The sequence below is a fragment of the Tasmannia lanceolata genome, unplaced genomic scaffold, assembly GCF_043159265.1.
Source record: "Tasmannia lanceolata isolate RefF3 unplaced genomic scaffold, GAP_Taslan_0.1 ptg000026l, whole genome shotgun sequence".
Classification (NCBI taxonomy): domain Eukaryota; kingdom Viridiplantae; phylum Streptophyta; class Magnoliopsida; order Canellales; family Winteraceae; genus Tasmannia; species Tasmannia lanceolata.
The window spans coordinates 46838-66713 of NW_027518703.1; the positions used below are offsets into that span (position 1 = coordinate 46838).

At 39.3% G+C, this 19876-nt stretch overlaps 1 protein-coding gene across 1 annotated transcript; it reads left to right on the forward strand.

The window, feature by feature from the left end:
* Positions 1-406: 406 nt before the first annotated feature.
* LOC143858384 (putative lysine-specific demethylase JMJ16) lies at positions 407-19282 on the forward strand. The gene is given in 12 exon segments (XM_077369021.1): positions 407-431; positions 434-702; positions 918-989; positions 2448-2531; positions 2713-3261; positions 3639-3863; positions 4004-4165; positions 4744-5112; positions 5568-7023; positions 7109-7212; positions 9318-9515; positions 18711-19282. Coding segments are annotated over 12 exon segments (3690 nt in total). The 3' UTR covers positions 18888-19282.
* Positions 19283-19876: the final 594 nt, after the last annotated feature.

Here is a 19876-nt window from a genome sequence, read left to right on the forward strand (position 1 = left end):
GTTATTTTTCTTGTGCATGCATGTTTTGATTTTTCCTTGATAAAACTTTCTGCAAAGTTAATTTCCACCAATAATGTTAATGAAGATATTATATTCTGATCGTGTTATTGTTTCTTCGTCGCTTTTATTACAGATGCACTCTTCAATATAAGTTCAGCATCTGCAGCATGCACCATTGTCTGTTGGTGGACACTGCCAGACACTTGTTGCTGCCATATAGTTCTATGGTAGGTTCATAATTTCTAGTCCTTTACATCTTTATAATATTTCTCCTAATAATTTATTACAAGGGAAGGGAATAGTCCGTCCCTGGAACATCATGACTTTTAGTTCAAAATTTACATAATGTTTTCTCTCTCTCTCTCTCTATCTCTGTTTATTTTTTATTTTTTGCTTTCTAGAATTGATGGGGACAGAATGCAATTGAGCTCGTTTAAGGAAAACAAAGCCGAGATACCTTTAGTTCCACCTGGTTTTGTGTCACTCACTTCATTCACCTTGAAGAGGGTCTATGATGATGCCACAATGAGTTGCATGGAGTCTAGAGGTGCTTCTGATTCAGGACAGTCACAAATGGATAGTGAGTGCAACATCAGTGATGATGTGAAACTTACGAGGTCCCTTAGGCGTAAACCGTGGATAAATTACAGCAAATTTGATAATAGCTCTGAGGATGAGTCAGATTCTGAAAATTTTGATCAAGTCAGTAATTTTTTAATTGTCCTTTCTTCAAGCTTTGGCTTTGGTTGAATACTTTTATGGTGGTCGTCTTGTTATGGGTGTTTTTTTTTTTAACATTTTATATGTATTTGCTTGATGTACTTCTTGGTACATTGTGAATCTTGTGACCATGAAATGCTAAATCTTGAAGTGTATCATATGCATATACCATGCTCTGATGATGCCATTTACTACAGGATAGTTCTCCAATATGTCGCCTACCAAAAGGAGTTACTCGTGGATGCGTTGAATGTAGTGACTGCCAAAAGGTTAATTTCTTTTATTATCATGATATCTGGTTCTCCTGTTTTTTATGTTTATGTGTCTTAATGTCAACAACGTTACTTCCAACTGTGGAAAGCTGCCTAGTGTCATAATGTCTTCAAGTATCTAGCATAACTAACGCCAGACATCTAGATATGGGTGGACTTCCATACAAAAAGGAAGTTAATTAGTGATTACTGATTAGAATAAATTCCTTGAGAAAAGATATAAGAAATAAAAAGGGAATCTTTAAAAAAATATCAATTTAGTTCCAATGAATGACAATTGGCAAACAAAAAAAAACATGAAGATTAATCATTTTGAATGAACACGAAACACCGTGCAATTCCTATTTCATAAAGTTATGCCCACTTGAGTATTACACCGTATTCAGACATCACACACTGTACATAAATTGCTATGGAAAGCCTCCAAAAGAAAAAAACTGAAAAACAAAGAGTAACAAGAGCCATGATTAATTGATAATTAGGGTTAATGCATATAATGATATAAATGACGTAAAATATAAAATAAAACCTTATAAAGCATGAGGCATCACCTAGGAGTATTTTCTAGACACCGTGAGAATGAAGCGAGCTTGACTACAAGGGGAGAGAAATCTTCTCCATAGAGGAAACTGTTCTTCATTGAGGCCCTGTTTGGATTCCAGGAATTTTCTGGAAAAGTTTGGAAAGGAAAAATATTTCTAAAATTTCCTACTTTTTTACATACAAAAAAAAAAGACTTGAACCAACCATATTCAATTTTTACTTAGGACTTTAATTTGTGACAATACCCCTCTAAATTAACCATAAATCATATCATTACCGTCTAAATTGTGGAAAGAAATTTTTTTTTCTATGAAATAACTTTCCATCAGAAGCATTTTTCTTGCTATCCAAACAGGGCCGGAGAGAAACTGAGGCGTAACAGAAAACGTGGGTGGGTGGAATGGACACTGATCCTTCTCTCTAACCTTGTCACCTGATGATACGAAGTATTTCCACAAAAGGATTGCATCTTACTGTAATCACACATGACACTTTATCATTATGCTACTTTGACATTTCAACCATTCATGTGCAGGAGTGTCATGTTATTGAGGACTGCCCAGATGTCCCCTAGTGTCGACATATAGAAAAAAAAAAAAAACTTGGGAAGTCCCAATGTAAGATGACACTATTTGGCCCTGTTCGTTTAAGATTATGCCAACCGATTGCAAGTCCGAAACCAATTATTGGACTTAAATTTAAACATAGTTTTGACTCCTATAATTGGTTTTGGACTCACAATCGGTTGTCATAATCTTAAACGAACAGGGCCTTTATGTTCTCTCTTTGAGTTAATCCATCTTGATACGGTATTGCAATATTAGTTTCTCTCCCTTTCTTTCCTGTATATGTCTTGATATGCTTAACTGGAGATTAATGTGTACTTAAATGACGGTTACTGTCTTTAAACAGGTCACAGTCACAGCAAGTTGGCACCCAGAAGATGCACGAAGGCCTATCCTCGACGACGCTCCTGTATTTTACCCAAATGACGAGGTCATTATATCATAGTATATATATATATATATATATATATATATAAATGAAATGTTTAGCTTTTGAATATTTGATTTCATTGTCATTGTCTCGTCATTGCTGTTACTATATTTCATTATTATAAATGTGTTTTCCATGAAAAAAAACTGATTTCTGAAAGATATTTGAACTTTGTATCCAGGAGTTTAAAGATACTCTCAAGTATATCGCGAGCATCCGGCAGGCCGCTGAGCCATATGGAATTTGTCGCATTGTCCCCCCACCTTCTTGGAAGCCCCCATGCCCTCTCAAGGAAAATACTATGTGGAAAAATTCAAAGTTTGCTACTCGTATCCAGCAAGTTGACCAGCTTCAAAATCGGATATCAAGGAGAAAGATATTCAGATATTATAACAATATGAAGAGGAAAAGGAGAAGATGCTTGAAAATGGGCGTGGAATGCAAGGAGAGTAATGGGGATATTGCTGAAATTAACCAACGTGGATACTCAAATGAATCCGAGAGGTTTGGGTTTGAGCCCGGTCCCCAGTTCACTCTTGAAGCTTTTCAAAAGTACGCAAATGATTTCAAGGAACAGTATTTTCACATAAACCCCGACACAGATTCAAGATCAAATCAGGACAATTTTCAAAAGCTGAGTGAACCATCAATGAAGACAATTGAACCATCCATGGAGACTATTGAAGGTGAATACTGGCGGATGGTTGAGAAACCAACTGAAGAGGTTGAGGTATGATGGGTGCGAAACTACCAATTGCTCCAAAAGCTTAAGCCGTTGGAGATTGCATTATTTAATCTTTTATACTTCAATACTCCCCCTCGCGTGTGGCCCCTCTTTTTATGGTTGGTCTACACGTGGCACATGTGGCCCCTCTTTTGGGTTGGCCATTACATGTTGATTTTTAATATCAAGGAGTTTTGAACCAAGGGCTTTTGCTCTGATACCATGTGAAACAACCAATTACTCCAGAAGCTTAAGCCGTTTGAGATGGCGTTATTTAATCTTTTATACTTTAACATTGGGAAAATAATCCGGTTCAAATGAGTTAGATTTCTCTTTTTTTATTATGTTTTATGTCGCTTACTTTAAGTGTCATGCCCTTGCAGGTACTTTATGGGGCTGATATTGAAACTGGTGTGTTTGGTAGTGGGTTTTCTAAAGCAAAGCCACCGATAATTTCTGATCAGCAGGGAGTGTATGAACAATCCGGTTGGAACTTGAATAATTTTTCCCGGCTTCCAGGTTCTGTGCTGTCATTCGAAAGTGGAGATATTTCTGGTGTTCTTGTGCCGTGGTTGTACGTAGGGATGTGCTTTTCATCCTTTTGTTGGGTATGGTCCAGTCAAACAATTTGAAAACACTGTTTTAGTTGTTGCAATTATCTCATGCTTATTATCGAAAAATACATATCCTTCTTACTGTTTTCTTGTTGCGGGCATTGTTATTTATCTATGTATTTTTTTGATAACAGCATGTTGAGGACCATCATTTGTATTCACTGAATTACATGCACTGGGGTGCTCCAAAATTGTGGTATGGTGTACCTGGAAGGGATGCCCTAAAATTGGAAGCAGCTATGAAGAAGCATTTACGTGACTTATTTGAAGAACAGCCCGACTTGCTCCATAAGCTTGTGAGTAACAATTTGTGTTTGCATCATTTACCCAAATGAGGATACTTATATTTTCTGGCATATTTGAGATGTTGATATGCGTGTGACACATACATAGGACCCGTTCAGGCATGGTGACCAATCAAAGCAAGACCTAGCTGTATTTTTTTAGTATCTGTATAGATCTCTACATAGTTTTAAATTTTGGCCGAAATCCGAAATTTAAGCCGAAATATTTCGGTTTCAGTCCAAACTGACTCCGAAACTACATTGAATCGGTGTTTTTCACAGGATTTTGGCGAACTTTCGTATTATTTACAAGATTTCCACTGAAAATTTAAAATTTTCGACCAAAATTTTAAGATTTCCACCAAAATTGCCGAAATTCCCAAAATTTGGTAATTTTCATCCGAAATTTTTAAAAATACTGAATCACTGAATTTAACTTGATTTCTGCCGATATTTCCACCGAAATCGAAATTTAAATCCTTGGGTATCTACAGGACCCCAACTAGTTTGGGACAAAGGCTTAGTTGAGTTGAGTTGGGTATCTACAGGAACTATTCTCTAACCTTTCATGTCTATTTTTTTTCACTCAGGTCACACAATTGTCCCCTTCCATATTAAAATCTGAGGGTGTACCAGTTTATCGGTGTGTTCAGCATCCTAGGGAGTTTGTCCTCACCTTCCCCCGAGCATATCATTCAGGTTTCAATTGCGGCTTTAATTGTGCAGAGGCTGTAAATGTAGCTCCTGTTGATTGGTTGCCTCATGGTCAGAGTGCCGTAGAGCTTTATCGTGAGCAGGCTCGCAAGACAACTGTATCCCATGACAAGTTATTGCTAGGGGCAGCTAGAGAGGCGGTTAGGGCACATTGGGAGCTACTATTACTGAGGAAGAACACGGTAGATAATCTAAGATGGAAAGATGTCTGCGGAAAGGATGGGATCTTAGCAAAGGCACTAAAGGTAAATTTTACAATGCTTGGTATTCATGGTCAAATTATTTATTCCGTAACTATGTCACAAATATCGTTCTTGGGAATTTCTCGGCAAGGGAAAATCTTGGGATATATGTATTTTTTATTTTTTTTGGGTTTATGTCGGGAAAAATGATAAAAATTATTTAAAAGTATATAATTATATAGAATTGAAGAAAAAAATATAAAATAAAAATATTGTAAAAATATCAGGATAATATCGTGATATTATCGCGATATTTTATGATAAAAAATCAAAATATCTGTATTTTTTAAAATCTTGGGATTAGTTCAGGTTTTTGTCGTTTTATCAAAATGTCACGATAAAAATGCGATATTTTGAAAATATGGGAGATATTTGTGACATAGTTCCGTAAGGAGCATATCTGATAGAATTTTAGACTATGATCGTTTTGCATTTGACTCTGCCTTCTTTTTGCATAGTCACGTGTTGAGATGGAGCGCGTGAGAAGGGATTTTTTGTGTAGTCCTTCACAGTCAAGGAAAATGGAAAGAAGCTTTGATGAGACCACTGAGAGGGAATGCGTTGTATGTCTCTATGATTTGCACCTCTCGGCTGCCGGTTGTCATTGTTCTCCCGACAGATATGCATGTTTGATTCATGCAAAGCAACTGTGTTCCTGTAATTGGAGCTCAAGGTTTTTCCTTTTCCGTTATGAAATCAGCGAATTAAATATCCTAGTTGAAGCTTTGGGAGGAAAATTGAGCGCGATATATAGATGGGCATATCTAGATCTTGGACTGGCTTTGAGTTCCTATGTTGCCAAAGACAAATCACAAGTCTCTCAGTCATCCGCTGAAGGAACGCCACAGAAGGATAGTTCACTAAATGGAGTTAGTTCAACTGGCATTGTAGCGAGTCCTACACTGCAAGAAGAAACAACTTTATCTGTTAATTTAAGTGTTAGCATAGGTGATCCTTCTTCACAATGCAAAGAAATGAATCCTTCGTCAGCTTTATTGGCTTCTAAAGAGGGAAGCTATTTTAGTAGAGCGAATCGGATTGAGATGCTAAATGACCCATGTGTACCGGATAGGTCTTTATCTGAAATAAAAGTAGAAGGTCATAGGTCTTTACCTGAAATAAAAGTAGAAGATCACAGCCGCCAGTTTAGAGAAGGGTGCTTCGTTTCAGATTCCAATTCGTTATGTGTTCCAACCTGTCAGCTTTCTCAAGAAGACGTGTCACATACTGAGCCTTTGAGCAAATCGAATGCAATAGAGTCCGAAACAAACAAAATTTCATTTTCAGGAGATGATATTATACTTCTTAGTGATGATGAAGGTGACAATGTGGATGTGGCATTTTCGAATAAAACAATGAAAGAAGCTACTGCAAAGTTTCCAGAGGTTTCCTTGAGGCTGACAGATCACGACGATAAGGTCACACCCTGTAATTATAAGAAGGATCAAGTTTTGAATACACCTGAGACTAATGCCTCCGTGATGAGTGAAAGGGATTCTAATTTGCTACCAGTTATGGAAACTGTTGATTATTTCTCGCGTTCTGCGAGTGTAAAAGTTGAAGACTATGTGAAAGATGAAATATGCACAGATAACAAGTTCATGGCACCAAAAAATATGTTGTCTTTAAAGGAACCTGGTGATTGTAATATGGCAGATGTAGAGGGTAAACAAAACAGCAATGATAAACATGAAAATCTAGGGTTGGATTATGGTCCAAAACTACAAAATAGAGGACGGTATGTTACTGCAAACCCATCTTGTGCACCTAATAATCTGGACAGATATTATCGGCAGAAGGGTCCTCGCATGGCAAAGGTAGTGCGAAGAGTCAACTGTACTGTTGAGCCTCTAGAATTTGGCGTCGTGTTATCTGGAAAGTTATGGTCTAACAGCCAAGCCATATTCCCCAAGGGTATATTGCCTACATTTCATATGCTCTAATGCTGATTTTTCTTCAAGAGAGTAAATGATCTGGACTGATTTCCTCATAATTGCAGGATTTAGAAGTCGAGCTAGGTACTTAAGCGTGCTAGATCCAACAAAAATGTGCTGTTATGTCTCACAAATCCTAGACGCAGGATTGCCTGGGCCACTATTTATGGTAATTTTTTTTGCTCTCCTATCTTGATTTACTAACATAATTTAATGTAATCACTTAATTTGTTTATGGATATTCAGGTTGATTTGTTTTTGGGTCCTGTTCTCACTTGATCATTGCTTTTCTGAGAATGCTTAACTAATATTAGTTACCGAAGATATTAAGTAATATTGCTTCTTTATGCTTTTGGTCATTTCATATTTGAATCGTATCCTTATATTTCTTTCGTAACATCACAATATCAATGGACTTGCTTCCTTTGTTCACTTTGGCTTCATAACATAGAAGCCCAACACAAGCAAATTTTGATCTTTCTAGGGCATTTGGCGATTGATAAAATGGTTCCTCTAAGTGTAGTAGCTACTAACATCAAAAGGTGGTCTGTGGACCTCGTATTCTTTGGTTTTTCTGAAGAAACTACATTTTGCCCAGATGTGATACATTGCTATGTCATGGCTACATCTTGGCTACAGACTTCAAGCTTAATTTGGCAACTACTAGATTTTGGTAAGCGACCCCCTCGGAAGTATCGATGTAACATAGAAAACGACACGTCTCTTATAAACTTAAACCTTGTAGGAAATTTCTAAGCACAGTTTAAACTTGTTGTGCTTGAATTAAAATTTTATGTGATACTAGATGATTCTGATATCAATTTGGCCTGGGGCTGTAACTTCAACGCCAGTACTTCGTTAGGTGCAGAGTAATTCTGTTTTCAGCATGATATACATACATAGATGTTTGGAGCAATGCTGTCTTATACCCATGGTTTTAAATTCCCACCGAAACAGGCATGAAAGCACCGAAATGGTTCCGTCTCCCTCCGCACCGAAACGGAAAAGCATGCCTAAATCAAAATCTTAAGTGTATTAATGATATACTATATCAGTATGTCTTGCATATTTATATTTATATGAATTATACGTAAAATGTCCATTTTAGAAAAAAAAGAAAAAGAAAACAGAATTATATGTGAAATGTAATATAATTATGTATACATATTTATATGGATTACATGTGAAATGTGGTATGTACTGAATTATCAGACATTCGCGGCAATGCATGTCACTAGGTGTTAGATGTTGTTAAATCATTATGGATGATTATCTTGCTTATGTGATGGTTTCTAAGTATGCATTTGTGCTTAATCTAGCATTTCCTAAAGTTTCATGTTAAAATGCTATCTTTTGCTTATGTTCCATATATTTCCATAATTTTACCAGATTTCCACTGAAATTTTCAACCGGCCGAAACATTCCCGTTTTTGTGATGACCGAAACCAAAATTTTTGTAAACCTTGCTCATACCTGGCAAGGTTTACAATTATATGAAACATAATTCATGAAAGGGCCCTTGTCCATCTTAAATTTCATGAAGCGTGATGATAAATGTGCCCCCTTTTCTAACCATGACAGCTGTCTTGCAGTGGCTTTATAACTATTGAGTTTCTTTGTCATTAGTCATAAAACCCCTTAAGGAGAGTTCCTACCTAGTAAACAAAGAAGGAACATTTATTATCCCCCTTTCATGAATTTTGTTTCAAACCCTACAATTTGTTTCAAATTGCATACAAAAAGGATCATAGTTTACCTTGTAATTTATTTGACAAAAATTGTAGAAAAATCCTACAATTCACTTGTAAATGGAATGGCATACAGTGTCAAGCTTGTTAATATTTTCAACGATAGTTTTATCTTTTAGACCAAATCAAGATGGAATGAAACATAGGCAACAAAGAAAGATTTGACTTCTTTTGTTTTCTTGCTGGTCTGCATGCTCTATTTAAGTTCGGTATTACTTGGAAATGCCATTATATGTTACATATTGACCAAATTTTTGGTGCATATCGTTGATTTTATTTTATTTAAATAAAATTAGAATCATCATGCAATTTATGTTCCTATTCTGTGATTTAATTTGTGCTGGTCTTGTGGTTTTATGATCCAATTTGAAATATATAACACTTAGAATCTTAAAACCATATTATTGTACACACAACAATGAATCCCCCCTCAACTCTCGCATTGGGGATTAAATATAGATATATTATTTCTGAACTTTGTGGATGATTCCGGAACATCTGATTACCTATCTTCCTGGTTTTTCAGGTTATGGTGGAGGAATGCCCGACTGAGGTATTCATACATCTCTCTGCTGCCAAATCTTGGGATATGGTCAGAGAGAGAGTGAATACTGAGATACAGAAACAACATAACCTGGGGAGAATAAGCCTTCCACCTTTACAGCCTCCTGGGTGCCTTGATGGCCTCGAAATGTTTGGGTTTTCTTCACCGGGAATCATTCAGGTAAATTACTCGAAAACCCCTCTTGGTGTCATGAACCTTGTGATTCTGTCCTTATTGCTAGGAGTCTAGGACATGAGGTCAACCAGTTTTTTTGTCACTTAAGCCAAGCTTAGTAGCTTACAACCCTTGAAAGCTGAAGTTTTTCCTCTAACTCTAAAATATTGAATGAGGACATGTTTTCGTGGCATGGCTACCTCTCAAAAGTGTTATTCACTCCAATTTTCGCTCGTACTGTTCACATGCATGGGTGCAGTAATTGGAGGCATTCATGAGGTGGGATCTACATTTTGTAGTCATCATGCCTAGACTAATGGTAGATGATGCCTAGGTGGTTGTCCAAGACTCCAAGGAATGAGGGATCATCTTGATTTAAAAAATAACTAACAAGACCATAAAATAAACTAATTTCATACCAGTAATATACTAATATGACAAATAAAATACCACAAAAAAGGGAGATATGGAAGTATTTAACTTGCATAGTGATCTAAAATATCATACAATAGGTTTAGGTGGCATGCTAACATATCAAAAGTGTGATTCACACCAAATTTTCACTGTTACGGTTCACTTGGATGGGCACAGTAGTTGGTGCATTTCATGAGGTGGCCCTACATATGGTAGTAATAACGCCTAAACCATGCTAAATGATGCCTAGGGGGTTTGCCAAGGAAGGAGGGATCATTTTGATAAAGAAAGAAAAGAAATAGTACCATAAAACAAAAAACCGAATTTCATGCTAGTAATATGACAAATAAAACACTACAAGAAAGGGAGGTACGAAAATAATTAACTTACACAACATAGTAATCTAAAATATCATAGAACCATATAAACTCTCGAGGAGTGTGAATCGAGACAGCAGGGAAGGAATATGAGGAGGTTATAAAGTGGGAAGAGATTTCTTGGAGACAACGCTCTGTAGCCTTCTGGCTAAAGGCAGAGGACATGAACACGGCATTTTTTCATAGAAATGCTAGAGCCAGAAGAATAATTAGCAGATTAACTATGTAAGAGTCAGTGGGCATTTTGTGGAGAGAAGGGAGTGAACTAAGGGGCCATTCTTGAGTTTTACCAGAAGCTTTATAAGTCAGAAGGAAGAAGTTAACCTAATCTCGATGATCTTGGATTCAACAAATTATCAGAGGATAGGGAAGCTATTTTTGGCATGGAAAAGTATGAAGCCTTGAGGCTTGATGACTTCTCAACTGCATTCTTTTGAGAGATGTGGGATCCGGTGAAGAGTGGTGTGGGGAGGATGTTGGTCTATTTCTATGATGGGAGGGAGAGGGGGCAGGGGGGGGGGGGGTGTCGGTCAGGATCCTTATACCTATCGAGTGCCTCAATTCAAGAAAAAGAGATGACACTCCAGGGATTATATGCAGAGTGGATGTGGAAAAAGCCTATGATATGGATGTTGGGGGGGGGTCGGTCAGGATCCTTATACCTAACGAGTGCCTCAATTCAAGAAAAAGAGATGACACTCCAGGGATTATATGCAGAGTGGATGTGGAAAAAGCCTATGATATGGATGTGGGATTTTGGGTACTGTTTGATGGGGCAGGATGGGTTTTGGAGCTAGATGGGTTTCATGGAACATGCGTTGCATTTCTTCTCTTCATTTCTCTATCATTATAAAGTATAAATAGAAAAGTTCCTAAATTTTTTTTAGAGTTCGAGAGGCATGCGACGAGGGGGTCACCTATCCCCTTTCCTTTTCACTTTAGCTGGGGAAGCCTTGAGTAGTTTACTGAGCAGGGGTGTGGAGACGAGTTTGTTCCTTGGTTTTCCCACTGGTCGTAGTCATGGTTTGAAATTTCGGGTTCGGAATGAGTTTCTGTCCCACCGAAACCGAAATTTGAGCCAAAAGTTCGAAATTTCGGCCAAAATCCAAAGAAATCAATTAAAAAACATTTTATATCGTACAAAATTTCGGCCGATAATGTTAAATAATGGATAAAATGCAGATTTTTTCGGATATTCCACTGAAATTTCAGGAAAAATGAAATTTCGATCAAATTTTATACCGTTTCGACTTTTACCCAATTTCGATTTCAGTCTCGACCGAAACCCGAAATTTCAGAAATTTCTGATTTCGGTTGAAATTTCAAACCATGGTCGTAGTGGCCTTTCTGTTTCCCACCTCCAGTTTGCAGACGACACTTTTTCTGTAGAGCTTCTTCTCAGTACTTTTGGAACGTGAGGTATTTTATTGTGGTTTGAGGCATGGTTTTAAATTTCCATCAAAACCTACACAGAATGATAGAAATGCTTTTCTTTCCATCCTCACCGAAACGATGCAAAAACCAAAATGCATATTGAAACCAAACTCATAAGTGCATTAGTAGTATACTATCTTAGCGTGTGTTACATAACTCAACTCAACTCAACAAAGCCTTTGTCCCAAACTAGTTGGGGTCGGCTAAATGAATCCTTTAGAAAATTTTCATGAAGAAAGTGAAAGGAATCTATCCGGCTCTAATCCTGGCTCTAGTTGGGTTCTTCTAGTTGTGTTACATAATTATATTTATATTAATTGCATGTAAGTGTAGTGTATGTATTATGTAAATATTTTTATGAATTACATGTGAAATGTTATATATATTGAATTATTAGAAATGCGCGCCGCGACAGTACATCACTAGGTGTTTGATATTATTAGAACATTATGGATAATTGTCTTGCTATTTGATGGTTTCTAAGTGTGTATTTGTGCTTATTCTTGCATTTCGCCTTACAACTCTATCATCTGCATATGTTTACATGCGTTTATGTGATTTTATAGGATTTCCACCAAAATTTCCAACCGAAATGTTTCTGTTTTTTGTGGCGACTGAAATTGAAACCAAACTTTAAAACCTTGATTTTAGGTGGTCTCAGGGCTTAAGGTGAGTGCTGCAAAAAGTTTCATTATGAGTACAAATGTAGACGATCGTCGCATGGGGGATCTGGTGGCGCCTCATGGGTGTCATGTGGAATGCCTTTCTTTTCCTAACCTTTGTTTTCTGGTGGGTGTTTGAATTCCCCATAAATCCCTTTGGTACATGGTGGTACAGAGTATCGAGAGAAAGCTCAGCCATTGGAAGAAGTCCTACTTTTCTTTGGGTGGCAGGGTTATACTAATCAAGGCCACTCTTGCTTATCTTCTATGTACTTCATGTCCATATTCAAAATTCTGAAAATTGTGGCTAAAAGAATATTGGAACTTCAAAGGGATTTTCTTTGGGAAGGCCAGAAGGAAGGGAAGAAGATGAAGCATCTAGTTAATTGGGAGATTGTTTGTGGCTGAAAGCGGAAGGGGGCCTTGGCATTTGGAATCTTTGGATTAGAAATTTCGCTCTTCTAGGTAAGTGGCTTTGAAGATTGGATGAGGAGCGCAGTTCTCTGTGGAGAAAAATCTCTCTTTACAAATATGGGGAGGCGTGGGTGGGTAGAGAATTAGTTAATTGTCGAGGCTTGGGTGTTTTGAAGTCTGTGTGTAGCACCAGAGGTGTTCATTCTATTCACTAGGTTTAGGGTTGGCAAGGGGGATAGAGTTGGATTTTGGGAAGATGTGTGGCTGGGTTGAGGACCTCTGAGTTTTTAGTTTCCAGGCTCTATAGGTGTTCATAAGTAGGTGTTGTCAGGGTAACCCACTGTTTTGAGAAAGTGGGAAGGGCGGAGGGGGTGGTAGTGTCGCCGCTATCTAAACAATGAGGAGATTACCACGTTGTCTATTTTATTTAGTAGTGTGGAAGGTGTGGTTATCACTCCCTGTATTGAAGATTGTCATTTCTGGGGTCCAAATCCCAAGGGTCCATTTGGATGTCACAAAAGAGGCGAAAAGGGAAAGGAAATCTCGTATCTTTCCCATCAAATGTCGTCGAATGGGCTTTCAGTTGACATGGAAAGGAGAATTTAGGGAGTTGCAATTTTCATTGTCGTCATCTGTCGGCCAACGTGGCACTTAAAACGTTCTCTCAAATTTTCTGCCTAAATCAAGCCAATTATGGCGGAAAGTAAATTCATTTCATTCTCTCTCTCTCTCTCTCTCTCTCTCTCTCTCTCTCTCTCTCGTCCAAACAAGTCCTTGTGAAATGGCTTCCACCTTAACAACTGTAATGGCCACAGACTGTGCTACAGATCCTGAAATGTGCCGGAGACAACGACTGTGAATCTTCTGATTTGTGCCGGAGATGACAACGGTGTCGAAGACAATGATCTATGCCTTGCGAAATGGCTTACAACTCCACCGCTGTAATCGCCTCGGACGACTATGAGTGCTCCTCCTCCACGATGAATCTGCCGACGACGACTAAAAATGCTCCGTCTCTTTCCAGTCTCCACATCATGCACCATGGTTTTGAGCCCTAGTCCGAACACCCTCTTTCGTTGCACCCTCTTGATGCACCTTCTCTCTTCGCTGTAGAGGTTTGTGATTTTGCGTATTTCCGTGGACTGGTGCTAGTTTGAGAGATGGGGTGAGGGATTATTTTCCGCTGAGGGGCACGCGGCTTATTTTCGTGGACTAGCCTCCACTCCACAGTTCGGCTAATTCGTGGAGATTTGTGTTTTGGCTTATTTTCTTCTTCTTAGAAGAGGCCACAAAGAGGCGTTTCAACACTATCTGGATCGGCCTCCCAAGCCCTTTGTAGCTCCTATATACAGACGTTGCTCGTGCCATCAAGGAATCTGTCGGTCATCTTCGAGAGAGGCACAGGACGAGGGACTGGCATTGTTGCTGCTATATCCGAAGCAACTCGAAACCACCAACCTCCCTACCCAGATTATAAATAAAAATCCCTTGTCCGCCCAACAACTACCGCAGTTGTGAAAATTTTCCAATTCCCGTTATTTCCTATCATTTCCTTTTCGGCCACGTCATTTTCCCCCTTTCTGACTCTTCTACGGGCATCCAAACGAACCCTAAGGGTTTGTTTTGGTTCGGTCTTTTTTCCTGTCTTGGTTAGGCTAAGCAGTCTTGCCGCTAATCTAAAGTTTGATCGGCTACCATTCCTCGCAATGTTCCATGCTTTGGATGGACGGTGGCCCATTGAAGCATCAACACTTTGGATATCCTTATTTTTTGAATTGCAACGATTTACGCTATGGATATCCTTGAGTGCAAGAATTGTTTCTTGGCGAATAGGTGTGTCGTATGCAAATCTGATGAGGAAAATGGCAATCTTCTGTTGATAAGAGCTCAACTTGTAAAAGAAGGAACGAACATATTTCAATTTGATCTACTGATATTACAGACAAGTGGGAGCCACTGGAAGAAAGCCTTCTTCCTCTGTAAAATACTCCCCCATGTATCAATTATCACAATATTTTTGTCCAAAAAAGAGCTAAAAGTGTCCTTCAAATGGTACCAGTCATCTAAACAAGGATATTGCCCTGTTTAAACACAAGGTTTGGGAAGATCGTGGAGACAAGAAAGACAGAGAGATACAAGGTTACCTCAAATCGAAAAACTGATTGAGATAAAAGGGAGAAGGTGCAGCCTCTTGGAGGGATGTTGAAAAACAAAAGCGGGGAAGAGGATTGGCAATGCCTTGATTGTTGCTATCATAACTATGGATGGCGGTTTAGATGTAGAAGATGGTCTCATGCTAGATTGACTCCCTCCCCTCTGCCTCCTTGGGGTGGGGAAGGAGTATCTTTAGGGAGACCCAAACATGTCCAAGATAAAAGACTTGGGCATGGTTTTGCTCCCCTTGTCAATACCTAAACTATAAATGGCGGTTTGTTTGTCGCTGGTGTCATTCGACTAGATCATCATTAAAATGGATTCCTCGATCTTCTAGGGCGCAATCTAAGGAAGTAGATGTACGATTAGGTTCTCTCATATCCTGCTTGATCGGGAAAAAGAAAAACCATAATGAGACTTTGCAGGAGCTATGGAAATAGGCACAAGTGTCCTGGGAATTCCCGCCATTACATTGCCCTTCTCTACTGGCAAAGGACGAATTTCTTTTTATGTTTGATTTAGAATCGCAGGCTTCACAGATCCTTGCTAAGGGATCTGTGGCCTTGGACAACCATCTTCTTTCCCTCTCACAATGGAGAACGGAATTTATTCAAGGAGAGGAGACGCTTTGGGTTCGTTTTTATGGCATCCCTTTGCATGCCTGGGCTGTTTCTACGGTAGAGGCGTTATGGGGTCTCTTTGGTAAGGTTGTAGAAATCAAGATGGAGGGCAACCATCAGAACTGTATGACTTTCGTTTTGGCTAAGATTCTAGCCCCTCGATGGCTCTTCCCTAATTCTGGTGTAAAGCTCAAAATCTTTGACCAATACTATCCCATTGGGGTTGAGCTCTCGAAGGAAACCCCTGAATCTGCCATCCAGGAATCGGGTTCCTCCTTAGCGGCGGATCGTCCTCCGGCAACCTCAGGGCCCTTGCTTGGTGAGCCGTTGGGCCCATTGGGATTTCAAATTCAAATTCAAATTTCCTTGCTGAGAGGCCTGAGATTGAGCCGTTAGCTATTCCAGAAAAAGGCATGATGGGACCTGAAAAGAGGAATGGAGATTATTTGGGTTTGTTGGTGAGTCCCAAGAAACCTGCCCCTCACATTAGGCGGAAGCATACTCCATACGCGAGGAAGAATTTCGCCAACCGCGCCCCTGGCGGTTCTTACAAAGATTCAATCTTCCCAGTCAGGGGGTTAAGTTCCCAAGAACATTTCATTATGAATAAAATGAGCTCTATCTTGGGTTCCAAACCGGGTGTAAAGAAGAAATTTAGCAGATTGTTTAGGCTCCTAAAGGTCTATTCCAGGCCTTCTAGGTTTGGCCCTACCTATAGCTAAATCTATAGCTGGGGTTCCCAGGGTTGAAAAAGGCTATGATAATTAATTCGTTGGTAGGTAGGAGAGGCGTACTGTCAGACTCATAGCACTCTTCTCTAGGAGTGGAGGTTCGAAGGCTCTATAGTCCTTGGTTTTGCTATTAAAAGGCCCTCTCCATCTAGTTTTGAAGAAAGGATCCTTATCAGAGTAGGAATGGCCTCCCTTGAGGATCCGGGAAGACCAGCTTCCCTCAGTAGTCAGCTCTCCCTCTCTCTTTTGTTCTGGGATTTCGGTAGGATTTTGGGGATCGGATTATGGGTTGGATGGAGACAAAATCGGTTCCACATTAAGGCGGTGGGTTGCCGTATGGTGGAGGAAGGTCTGGCGATCAACGACCCTCTGGAAGTCCTGATCCCGATTTCTTAGGTTGTATATCTGCTAGAGTCCCAGATTTAGCATAGCATGGATGAGTCTCTTCCGGTTTTGATGGCTTGCCTAGATCACCAAACTAAATGACTATCTAAATGGTGATGTCAAGTCTGTTTTGAGGAAAGCCTTGCATGAGAGGCCCCCAAATTTGGCACTTTTCGTTGGATTCGATCTTTTGGAGGCCATGGGGTAGTGCTATGGATTTTTTGGGGAGTGGTGAAGACTCTCTAGGCAATGATTCTAGATAGTAGGGAAGTAAACTAGTTACTTGGCAGGATGGCAGCACATGGATGGGTGGTCCTCACTGTAGCGGATGAATTAGTAGATTTTCTCCTTGGTTTTAGCTAGTCTAGGAGTATGCTCCTGGCCACCCTTAATTGATTCTATGTATTGCAAGTTGGGACCTCTGGTCCCCAATGTAACTTCCATAGTATCAATAAAATTGTCATCTTTCAAAAAAGAAGAAGGAACGAACAGAAAACAAACCTTGAGGGTCAGGGGTCCATACTCTCTCATCAGGAAGGTTGGGAGAGTAATAACAAGCAGGCTAGGTCTGTAAAAGAGAAGAGAAACTGGTGACCTCCTCGTCTTTAAGGTTTCACCTAAGCCTAATTTCCCAAAAGACCCTTCCATCCTCCCACCTAACTAGGTAATCACAAACTCTCGATTCTATTGGTCGCTAAGGTGTATAGGCTCAGGAAAGCATGGCATAAACTCGAGTCACCTATCCATGGATCTACCCAATACCTTGTACTCCTCCCCTCCCCACTCTATATCAAGGTTTTAAATTTCGGCCGAAATCCGAAATTTTGGACCACTCTATATCAAGGTTTTTTAAATTTCAGCCGGAATCTGAAATTTTGGACCTAAATTTCTGATTTCTGTGAGGACCGAAACCGAAATTGCCGAAATAGTCGAACTTCGGCGAAATGTTTGATAAAATATTAATTTTTTATTCCTTTACAGAATTTCATCCGAAATTACTGAAATTTCAGTAATTTTGGCAGAAATTTCTGCCCCAAAAAACGACATTTCAAGTGCTCGGCTGAAATTTGAGGATTTCTGCTAAAATTTCGTTTTCGGCGAGGACCGAAATTTAAAACCTTGCTCTATATCTAACAAAAGGGTTCATACAAAGGTCTAGACGTACAAATTGACTTCCATGCTCCAGAACCTACTTCCATGCTCCAGAACCTTTGCCTATAACGGGGTTTCTACTCTCCCTATCCCCCCATACCCGTCCATATTTTATCTCCGATGATCTTGTTCCATAAAACACTCTTCGCTAGTCCATATCTCCACGGCCACTTCCCCAATGCTGCCTTCTGCACTCTGATGTTGCCAATTCCCAAGCCAACTTGGGATTTAATTCTACACACCTTCTATTTGGTGAGATGCTGTGTCTTCTATGCGATTCTTCTCCCTCCCATATGAAATCTCTTTGTAATATCTCTACCCTTTTAGCGACCGACCTTTGCCGGGATCTTGTCCAATGACATGAAATGCACTTGAAAATTTTCCTGCACCGCGTTAATGTGTGTAATCCTTCCTCCAAAGGTTAGTTAATTCTTCTTCCATGTAGCAAGTTTCCTTTCAATTCTTTCCACCACTGAATCCCATAGAGAAGCTTTGTGTTTTCCATACCCCAATGGTAGATTGTGTATGCGGATGTTTGGATGTTTTCATATTACCAGTTCTTTTATTTGTAAATGTCATAAAGTGGTTAATTATGTGGCTCCTTTCCTTTTATGTGCTCCCACCACCTTCATGTAGAGCTGGTGAGCTGCACCTTGTTTTGTTAAAAAACATGGGGGCAGGATAATCTGCCACACCAACCCAAGAAAGGCCCTTGTTTTATAGTAGAATACCTGGTTTATCAACAGGAGAAAAACGAACTCCTTTGACCCCTACCATTAGTTATAATCACTATTCCTAATATATTGGGTTGTTTTTTAATCTAAAATTTGATTATGCTGTCTATTTCTTATCCTTACAGGCTATAGAGGCAATGGATCGCAATCGTGTCTGTTTAGAGTACTGGAAATCCAGGCCCGAAGCCTCGAATCCACACCCTTCTTTGCCCAAAATTTTGGTTGGGGATCTCAAACCAGAGGCAAAGGTGGGACCAAATTATCAAGAGACTAATAACAGTGATAAACAGCCAATGCTTTGATTTGATCTGGTATTACAAGGCCTCTCCAAAATTGCAATACTTAAGAGCTACCCTCGTTGTGTGGCATGCCGAGTGATGATAAATCAAGTTCTTTAACCCAGCAGCAGTGACGCAGCTTCGCAAAGAGATATATAATCGCTCAAAAGTCCCATGCGAATCACCCAGTTCAATTAGATTCAGGTATCTTTTTCTCCCCCATTTCTCATGAATTTTTGTAGCTGGTGTAAGTGGGTATTTTCAAGCAAAGATCCTGGGAAGTATGAAGCTTCCTTGATGAATTCACATTGGTTTATTGCCTTGTGAAGTGTTGTGCATCATACAAATTGAGTGTTACAGTCACTACAAATGTATCCCACACCTTCCATTTTTTGTAATAAAAGTTCAATTATCATGTTGATGAGCTAAGTCTCAGTTGCCTCTTCAATAGTAATTCTGGATGATTTGAAATGATCATTTGGGATAGTATGGATATTTTATCAGGCTTCCATTTACAGCATATATATCTCTTAGTTTGATAACGGCACTCACTTTATTTAACACTTATGACTGGTTTTTGATAGCCTTGCAGGAACACCTGCCCAAAAAGAGAGAGAGAGAGAGAGAGCTTTGCAGGAATCAGAACAAGTCACCCTATAAGCTAAATAGAGAGGTGTAAATACAGAGAGGAGTATCTTTTCCCTATATCATATTCAGTAGGGTTTATTTGATCCTTATACTTGCTATTCTCTGTTCCGGTAGACCATTGTTCTTGGATAAAATATTACCAGAACAAAATTGGTGAAGAGCAGACAAGTTAATTTTAAGATAAACCTATCCAGTCAATCTCAGGAACAGTTTATCCAAGGATTTCTATCCCTATGTGGAACGACAACAGTTAGCTACCTTATTCTTGGATAATAATATCCTGAATAAACCCGTGGAATGATCTACCTTACTTGCATAGTATTCCCTTCCCAGTACATTCTCGACATGAATGGAGGATAGCAAGT